The sequence below is a fragment of the Alosa alosa genome, chromosome 1 (genome assembly GCF_017589495.1).
Source record: "Alosa alosa isolate M-15738 ecotype Scorff River chromosome 1, AALO_Geno_1.1, whole genome shotgun sequence".
Classification (NCBI taxonomy): Eukaryota; Metazoa; Chordata; class Actinopteri; order Clupeiformes; family Clupeidae; genus Alosa; species Alosa alosa.
In genome coordinates, this window is record NC_063189.1 from 36,430,851 (window position 1) to 36,441,041 (window position 10,191).

Genomic DNA, 10,191 nt, shown 5'->3' on the forward strand with positions numbered 1-10,191 from the left:
AGAAACAGAGTTCTGATCTGCTTACATAAGCAAAGCTCAGGAGAGAAATAGCCCTAGTGTGGTGTGTGTGTGTGTGTATATGTGTTTGTGCGTGTGACTTAACTTTACGTGTGCGAAACTGCTTTTATAAGATACCACAAAACCATTTAGCGCTACTTTTAAGAGAGCGAATTAGTGCTATTAAATACCCTAATGGGTCAGACAAGGTTTTAAAAAAAAAGCTGTGATGTTTTCTCTGGCAAAAGCCACGTGGGCTAGTCACTCCAGGGCTCTTACGAAAACCCCCTGGGCCCATGCCTCAGGTACGGACTCCGTAGTACTAGCATGTGCTTTGTGTTAGGGTAAGGGTGGGGGAGTACAGGGCCTGTCTCCCAGCGCATCAAGCCCACTCCCTCTTGCTCTGGGGTGATGCCCAGAGACAGGTCCAGCAGAGACAGTCATAAAACCTCAAAAAGAATCCTTCTCCCTGACCGAGAGTCATGGAAGTGTTTCATAACAACGTCTCTCTGACCGTAAAATATATCAAATGAGGTACAAGCTGTGAGATCTGAAGTGTTTTTGTTTTTTTTGCTTTGCTTCGAGGTGAAATGGTTGTTAGGGTGGGTGTCAGACTCCGAAAAGAAAAATGAGGCTTTTAAAATCTAAGATGAAGTCTAAGATTCACACATTTTGAGAGCCTAGAGATAACACCATGGTTTGGCTTGTGATATAGAGATGTGCTTTTTTCAATTTCCGTTCCGAGAACCACTGTCCATTGACTTTCAGTCGCAAGCAGCAGTCCTGCTCTGTCTTCAACTGATAAACTAATTGAGAGTCTAGCTGATTTGTTTGTTTTTTAATGGTGGGTGCCCTGCGCTAGCTACCGTTTGTCTCCTGACTAATGGCCTGTTTCCTCCGCAGATGTCATGTGGCCAATAAAACATGCCCCAAGAATCACAGCTGGAGCCATCGCCTGTGCAGATGTGTCCCCCAACAAGGAGCACCCCTCCATTCCCCTCAATCTGGTGAGAGACGCACATGTGCGGATGTCTAGCATGCTGCATAGGTGTGCGTGCGTCCGTGCGTGCGTGCGTGTGTGTGTGTGTGTGTGATTGTATGTGTGATTGTATATGTGTGATTGTTTAACTATGGCAATGTTTTGTATGCATCAGTTTGTATTTATTTGTTATGGAGTCTCCTACCCTCCCAGGTCTGTGTTTATCACTGAGCTAAATTGTGAGTGGAGCTCTAATTGAAGGTGCAGGGAAACATACTCCGTTGGCTGATGAGAGTATTTGTCATGTTCAGCATGTGATGACATGCCTGTTTATTGTGGCTTGGCGAAGTGGAATGCCTGATAGGAGAGCATCTGAAACAGCAGTGGGCAATCTGGTCCCTTCCGTCTGCAAACATATGCCAGATTCTTGGCATGGTAAATACTCTCCAAGCCTCGGTTCAATTAGCCATCCTCCATCCGCTAAGTAGGACAACAACAGCAGACGAGTCCAAATGGCTGTCTCAACGGGGGCATGCAATTGTACACAGGGCTGCAGCCAAACAGCCTTTTGTGTGGCGAGCAGATGTGGAAACGTCCCCACTCCCCAGGTTCCCTGGGCTGTCGTGACCAGAAACACAGCAGGCCCACGCTTTCACAGTGGACGTGGCTGTGTAAACAACACTGGGACAGAGAAGGGGGGAGAAAAAAATACAAATCCCAGAACTCCACATTCCCATTCCAAATTCTGCAGTCCTTGGCTCCCTCAGTCCGGAAACCCAGTGTTTACCAAGCACTTAAACCAAATAGGCAATCAACTGCAACCATTGTTTTTTTTTTTGTCACGGGGAGGTTGGGGGGGGATGCAGAAGGTGAATCTCTCTCTGGAATGTTGATTCAGAGCTACAGCAATCCGGCTTGGAGGTAACCAGTTTACTTTTTTTTCGCTGTCCGTTAAAGTAATAAAACTTCCTGGCCCCTCCGAAACAGATGTCTTTAAATCAAACCATTCCTTTCCGGCTCTTTGACAGGCTACAAAGAGAGGGAGAGAGAGAGAGAGAGAGAGAGAGAGAGAGAGAGAGAGAAAGAGAGAGCAAGAAATAGAGCGAGATAAAGGGTGAGAAGTATGGTGCAGGTGAGTGAGGGGAAGGTCAGTGTTGGGCCCAGCAGTCCAGCAGGCCTTATCTTAGTGGCCCCCTCTGCCTAACTGATTGTGATGTGGAAATCAGGGGTGCAGCGGAGGAGTCTAGAGGTGCAGGCCCAGAGGGACACACAGGGCACCCCAGACCTGGAACATAAACCCTGACTACAAAGGCACACGCCAAAGCATGCACTATATATATTATAGGCCTATGAACAGACTGTACGGGAGATGTATAGTGTGTGTGTGACATGGGGAGACGGCTAGTGTGTGTGTGCGTGTGTGTGTGTATGTGTGTGTGTGTGTGTATGTGTGTGTGTGTGTGTGTGTGTGTGTGTGTGTGAGGGGAGTTCAGTAAGGAAGGGGGATTTGTGCATGCTGATTTCCAGAGATAGGAACGTAAGTGCTGATGGCTGTGGCATCCCAGTGCTGTGCGGAGGCTCTTGCCACAATACATCACATGGGTCACACAAAATATTTCAACCGAGGTAATGCGAGAAAGGAAAACAGTGGTGAGATTAATCACTGTCAGCTCTGGAGTGGACATGGTGCTGGAGTGGACATGGTGCTGGAGTGGACATGGCGCGATGAACACTGGACTCATTTGTCTTTTTTTTGGATGCTGCAGTTCACTAGATCATCTTACTAGACTAATTAGTATTCTGATTCACCCACGCAAAGTGAAAAGCTATCTTCATATGGAACAGGCTTGATTTTGTCTTTCTTTTTTTTCGAAAGGTGATAGACCCACACACAAACACACTCACACACACACACACACACACACACACACACACACACACACACACACACACACACACACACACACACACACACACACACACACACACACACACTCATGCTCACACACAGACAGACACACACACACACTCACGCTCACGCACACACACACACACACACACACACACACACACACACACACACACACACACAGTGTAGTCCCCAAGTTTCTATCTCTCGATGAGCTCAAAGCTGCCTCCCTGAAGAGCGGTGGGAGGTAAGGGAGTGCAGTCTGCCTCCATAAGCCTCTGTGGAGAGTCAGAGGTGCACAACAGAGGCTTCAGGGGAGTGGAGGACAGGCCTGGGTGAGACAACCACAGCTCAGCGCCGGGCGCCCACCACTCCCATAAATTATCCAGCGCACCCTCAGACTCCCTGGAGACGTCGGCTGCAGTGGCTCAACTTCTCAATTCTGACAGGGAATGCATACGCTCTTTCTTTCCCTCTCTCGTGCTCTCCTTCTCTCTCTCTTTCTCTCTCTCTCTTTCACACACACACACACACACACACATACACACAGACATGATGGACAAAATGTATGAATGCCAGGGACAACACTTCAATATAAAACGCAGGGAAACATAACAATCCATCTTTCTCACACTGACACACACACTTAGCACAGTTTCAGTGATTCATTGTAGAGTATACCCAGGCTTTGACATCTTCCGTGATGGGAAAGCCATCAAGGCCCCTGTTTTGAGATGGTCATGCAAACATGGGCCAAGGCCAGGATAAACCAACCTGCGCCGCGTTAATTTACAGTAAGTCGGCTACGGCTCCCTGCAAACAAAACATTCACACAAAGTCTTTCAAAACCACGGAGTGATCAAGCATAGACCATGCTCATTAAATATATGAAGGATGACATCTCGACCTCTTTACGAGATGCTGTACTACCACTGCAATAATGATGAATCAACAGGTTGAGCATGAAACTGTGTTTTTTGTTTCAGTTTGAGGGACCACACTAGCCACCAGGGAGAGGAAAGGGCCCACTGCTGCATTTGCTGAGCCCTCTGTGGCGAAACCGCACCTTCATATCCAGAGTTAGCACGGTCTCAGTTTGCTTGTCATGAAAAGGATAAGCAAAATCATGGCAGTCATGCGGGGTGATCTGTGAACAATTATTATTCAGGAACATGGAAATAAACAATCAGAGGAGAGAAGAAAAACTACAGCACAAAACGCTTTTTTTAAAGACTAAATTAGCCGTCACATTCAGTTGTTTGCCAATGGTGAAAACAATAACATCTGTTTGTGCCACGGGGGGACATGCTTCATGAGGAATTCGGATCAGGAATGTTGTACTCCAATAACTGTTTATCATGATGTCAAACAACTGTTGCCCTGAATGCATTGGCTGTGTTAGTCCACTTACATAAGTGCTTAGAAACGCCACAAATTCCGTACTTTTTTTGAAGGGTGGATGACAAATTTTAAGCTCTCTCTAGAGCTAAGAGTGGGCATTACGCAACATAAGTGTGGTTATTTTTAAGATGTGACCAAATGCTGAAAACACTAGCTATACAAGTACATTTTGTAATCTAAGAAGATGACGCTAAGATGATAGCTTGCCTCTTGTTTTATTTAAAAAAAAAAAACAAGGACAAGCAAACAAGATGGGATATACTGTAAGCCTCCATTCAATAACACAGCATGCAATCTCTCTCTGTGTCTTTCTGTTTCTCTGTCTCTGTCTTCTCCCCCAGAGCCCTTTGAGCCAGACATCTGCGGTCCAGACAAGGAGCTGGATGAGGACACGTGCCAGTGCGTCTGCAAGAAGCAACTGCGTCTGGCCGGCTGCGGCCCTCACCACCACCTGGACAAGGACACCTGCCAGTGCGCCTGCAAAGCCCAGCCCGCGTCCTGCGGCCCCAACCAGGCCTTCAACAAGGACACCTGCCAGTGCTCCTGTGCCAAGGTGTGCCCCAAGAGCCAGCCCCTGAACCGCACCAAGTGTGTCTGCGAGTGCACAGAGTCTCCCAACAGGTGTTTCCTCAAAGGCCGGAGGTTTCACCAGGGCACATGCAGGTAAGACTCAGTGTTTTGCTCGACAGAGTATGGAAGCACAGTACTGCACAAACAAGCCAACTATTTCCAACTGTAATGAATCTCTCTCGGCATGAGAGAAGAGTGTGTGGAGGAAGGCTGGCATATTAGCTTAGGGGGCACCATGAGTTTGCTATCATTATTACTGGTCAGATTTCTTGCGAAGAGATGGCTTAATCCTCTGGAATCCTTAAGGATCAAATGTTGTCAGGGCTTTGCCAAGCCGCAGCGAAAGAGGGAAAAAGAGATGTGTGTGAGAGATGTGCGCCAAATATTGACAGCACATGACACTGGCAGTTTCAGATAGAAATGCATAGCAGCTGGTTTTGATAAGTTTTCACTTTAACATGCAGCCAGACTGAGTAGAAAGTCATGCACGCAGTCACAACTCCCAAAAATAAAATAATACATTCTTTCTCTAGAATTAGCTGCTCTCTAAAGACTGGACTGACTGTGGGGGACCTGGAAAGCAATTATGTCCAAATTGAAATCAGACAATCAAATAAGACAAATGTGTGCTATGCCATGACAACCAGGCTTTGTATGTAAATGTAAAATGTGCAGATTGTTTTGCCAACTGAAGCGCAGTTTCCACTCAGTTTCCCCTCAAAATGGAAATGACCTATGATGGGTAATTTAACCTACACATCTCAAATAGAAAATAGTTTTGCAGCTATTTTAACCTCACATTATCTGTTTAGAAAAAAAATCTTTTAAATGTTTCAGGTTTTTGAAATCCTCTTAACGCTCTCTAGGTTGTCACAGGACCAGAGGTTACATATTGCTCTTACATGGGTCATATTTGAATGAACCTTGAAGTCACTGATTTCCCCTTGGTCTCAGTAATGCAAGCTCCACTACAGGGGTATACCTGCATCCAGCTTGGCGATGTTACTGAAATGGGAAACCACACCAAAGCATGGCAGACTCGTAGTTAGATTACATTACATTACATTACATTACATTTGGCTGACGCTTTTTAACCAAAGCGACTAACAACATGGTAAACAGTAAGTTTTAGAACAATTCTCACAATTTTAGGACAGTTTAAAGAACATTAGAGTACAGTAAGAATAAGTCGTCGGTGAGTGCTGTTTTTAACAGTTACTTGTCAGTTTAAAACGGCTGGTGAGTGCTAGGATCAGTAAGACTTGTTGTAAGTGTTGCTATGAGAGTAGATGTTCTCTAAAGAGCTGGGTCTTCAGGAGTTTTTTGAAAGTGGAAAAGGATGTCCCTGCCCTTGTAGGAACTGGAAGTGTGTTCCACCAACAAGTTAGATGAGACGATGAGACGATCATGAACGTGGCCCTGCTGTAAAAACTCTCACTCTCAACACAATGGTGTGAAATCAATCCAAGAGGGAGCGCTCCATAATCAGCACTGAGATCACCCCTCCTTTTCCTCTGCCAGCCGCGCCCCCCTTTGGTGGGGCAGCACCAACTCCTAGGTGATCTGCAAAACACCTTCTCTTTATACAAATACCTCTCTCTCTCTTTCTTTCTCTCTCTCTCTCTCTGTCTTTCTTTCTCTCTCTCTTTTTTGCCCCCCCTGCCCTTGTCTCTGTGCTGACCCGTGTAAGTGATACAGGCGCTATTAACCCTCTCCCTGTGGCTATTTCACTGCTGCTCTGTTCTTTTCTCCTCTCTTCTCTGCTCTGTTCTTTTCTCCTCTCTTCTCTGCTCTGTTCTTTTCTCCTCTCTTCTCTGCTCTGTACTTTTCTATACTCCACTCCTCTTTCTTCTTCTTTCCTATCCTCTCTTTTCCTGTCCTTTCCTCTCCGGCCCTCTCCTCTTCTCCTTTCATCTCTCTCTCTTCTTTTCTCTTCTCCTCTCCACTCTTCTTTCCTCTCCTCCTTTCATCTCCTCTCTTCTCTTTTCCTCTCTTCTCTTCTCCTCTCCTGTCCTCTCCTCTTATCTCTTCTCTCCTCTCCTCTCTCCTTTCCTCTCCTCTGCTACTTCCATCCCACAGGCCTGGCACCCTCCACCCCATTAAAGCTGATTTATGTCGTGCACACCTCTCCGCGGATCGGATATCGAAAGAAGTGAAAGCTAATAATGGCAGGCGGGGTTCAGATTCAGACTGTTTTATTGGGTCCCCTGTATCAAATACAAGCTGCCCGCGAGGGTTCTAGTGGGAGAGCAGGGACGAGCAGGCCAACCGTTCACTCCAACCCCAAAGTTATTGCCGTTTCAAATAGTAATTACTTTAACTTTAAGACGTAATAAAAAATCAATGACATTGCCCAAGAACTCACAAGTGCTTTGGTATGCCTGAGCACAATATATTGGCAATTGAAACCGCACATAAGGTTGAGGGAGAGGATGGGGCTAGAGATGGGGTTAGGGGGTATTAAACAATGCAGTAACGTTTCTGAACGTTTCTCCACAGGCCGCGTGTGAGGTGCAGGCTGGAGATGGGGTTAGGGGGTATTAAACAATGCAGTAACGTTTCTGAGCGTTTCTCCACAGGCCATGTGAGGTGCAGGCTGGAGATGGGGTTAGGGGTATTAAACAATGCAATAACGTTTCTGAACGTTTCTCCACAGGCCGCGTGTGAGGTGCAGGCTGGAGATGGGGTTAGGGGTATTAAACAATGCAGTAACGTTTCTGAACGTTTCTCCACAGGCCGCGTGTGAGGTGCAGGCTGGAGATGGGGTTAGGGGGTATTAAACAATGCAGTAACGTTTCTGAACGTTTCTCCACAGGCCGCGTGTGAGGTGCGGGCTGGAGATGGGGTTAGGGGGTATTAAACAATGCAGTAACGTTTCTGAACGTTTCTCCACAGGCCGCGTGTGAGGTGCAGGCTGGAGATGGGGTTAGGGGGTATTAAACAATGCAGTAACGTTTCTGAACGTTTCTCCACAGGCCGCGTGTGAGGTGCGGGCTGGAGATGGGGTTAGGGGGTATTAAACAATGCAGTGTGCAGCAATAACATTTCTTTTCCTTCTGTGTCCCCTCAGCTGCTACAGGCCGCCGTGTGAGGTGCGTAAGCGGAGGTGCGAGGCAGGCTTGTACTTCAGCGAGGAGGTGTGCCGATGCATACCCACGTACTGGAGGAGGCTGGACTAAGGCTGGCACTGAGGCTGGCACTGAGGCCGAGGCTGGCGCTGAGGCTGCCCATGCTGCACTGCCCATGCCGCTACTGCCACAGGCAGCCAATCACACACAGGGACACTGCCACCATGGATCAGTGAGTGGCACCAGGCTGTTGAATGGACATATCTTCATGTTTGGAATATGGAGCGGGCCAACAGAGACTGAACCCAGAGTTTCAGAGACCAGAGGACACTAATACTAAAGACTTGAGAATGTCAAGCCCGAGCCATGGTCTTTTTTATGTTGTCAATCGATTTATTATGCGTATGTGTCAGATATTGATTATATAATTTATTGCCACTAAATATTATTACTTTCTATGTTTATAGCTATGTCAATCTTTCCAAGAAAATACACTGTGATCAATATTTTTGTATCATGTGATGTCCCTTAAAATAAAATCTAAAGTTGTATTATATATAAATATTGTTAACTTCTTTCTATGCCAGTTTATCCTATTGGAAAGTGCTGAATTGTAAATAATGTACCCATCATATTAACATTAACATTTGGGACGTATACCTGGATGTTTTTGATGATTTTCTGGCCATTGTCACCCCAAATCAGAGTGTGTGTACTGATGTTGGTGCGTTAGACTCAGAATAGAAGTGTGGAGGTGATATTGCTTGTCTTGGCTCAACAGCAAGCGCTGTGTGCCCCGCAGCAGACCCCTCAGCACTCCACACAGCGTGGCAAAGCTGTGATAGAAAGTTCCGAGGACTTTGCCAACATGACATGCTTGACAGGCCCACCGCTTGGACAATCCTGCAGTCCAACCTCTCTCTGCAGTGGAGGCGGTGATTCCCCCCGATTGAGCCGCACTGCTCAGGGTAATTAAGGTAAGTATGACATTTCTTAAATTAAACTATATTATTTCGTTAACTGAAAACCACATTTCTATAATGTAATAATGTAAACTAAACTAGTTGCACTTATTCCACAGATAAGTCACCAAAACCCAAATATGGCTCCTACATTCTGGCCCCTAATTGTCAGTGCTAAGGGATGACAATTACCAAATATATACAAAATATGGAGCCATAAAATATTTAAATCAAAACATGCTAACTGATGTCACGTCACAATTCAAATCATCAGTCCACAGCCATATTCAAGCATCAAAACATTTTTTTTTTTTTTTTTTTTTTTTTTTTTTTTTTAAATGAGATGTATTTATTCAAACAATCCAGTTCTCTTTCTTGGATGGACAAATTTTGAAAACAAAGGAAAAACTAAAGCGAAACATCAAGCGAAACATCAATGGGGGGGGGGGAGCAGACCAGTCTGGACTACTGAGGAGCAGGAGCATTGGCCAGGGGAGGGGAGGGGAGGGCCCTTAAGGCCTGAGCCAGACGCGTGGCATACTCACCAGGGGTGGGTGGGTGGGTGTGTGTGTGGTGTGTGTGTGTGTGTGTGTGTGTGTTTGTGTGTGTGTGTTTGTATGCATATAAATCTGTGTGTGTGTGTGTGCATGTGTGTGTTTATGTGTGTGTGCATGTGTGTGTTTGTGTGTGTGTAGTGTACATGTTTTCCATGCACACATCCCTCTACTTCTGGACTTCCACCCATTCCATTAACCACTCACAGCCAGCCATGACAGCAGGGACTACATAAATTCCTTGTACCCAGCACAGAGTGAAAGAGACATGGCTTCAGCCAAGCCTAAAGCTGCAGATCCTTTGTTCAGAACAATATTTACTCACCTTATGGCCCCTTTCTATCCCCTCCTAACCCCTTAAACAGCTACCCCCCCTCCATCCACCAAAAACATTCTAACATTGGACCCTTCCCTTCCCTAAGTGCCATCACAGGGCCAGTTCACGTGGCAGGTCACACCGTCGGCTCTGAAGTCGGCAGCATCTGGAACGCGTTACCTGCTTTACCTATCCTCCTCATCCTTCTTCATTTCCACACGTCCTGTCAGGGTACAGCAAACACACACACGCACACACACACACACACACACACACACACACACACACACACACACACACACACACACACACACACACACACACACACACACACACACACACACACACACACACACACACACACACACACACACACATGCCGCGGGAATCTCTCTGAACGCCGCATGTTGGCTGCACGGCTCTCCACTGCGCGTG

General features: G+C 46.4%; 1 protein-coding gene across 1 annotated transcript in view; it reads left to right on the top strand.

Annotated features, from left to right (window-relative positions):
* The window catches only part of vegfc (vascular endothelial growth factor c), a 35,892-nt gene extending 27,462 nt beyond the window's left edge, over positions 1-8,430 (top strand). Inside the window, exons 5-7 of the mRNA XM_048252304.1 lie at positions 901-1,004; positions 4,628-4,949; positions 7,927-8,430. Coding sequence (XP_048108261.1) covers positions 901-1,004; positions 4,628-4,949; positions 7,927-8,035 — 535 coding nt within the window. The 3' untranslated portion in view covers positions 8,036-8,430. The remainder of the gene's footprint in view (positions 1-900; positions 1,005-4,627; positions 4,950-7,926) is intronic.
* Positions 8,431-10,191: the final 1,761 nt, after the last annotated feature.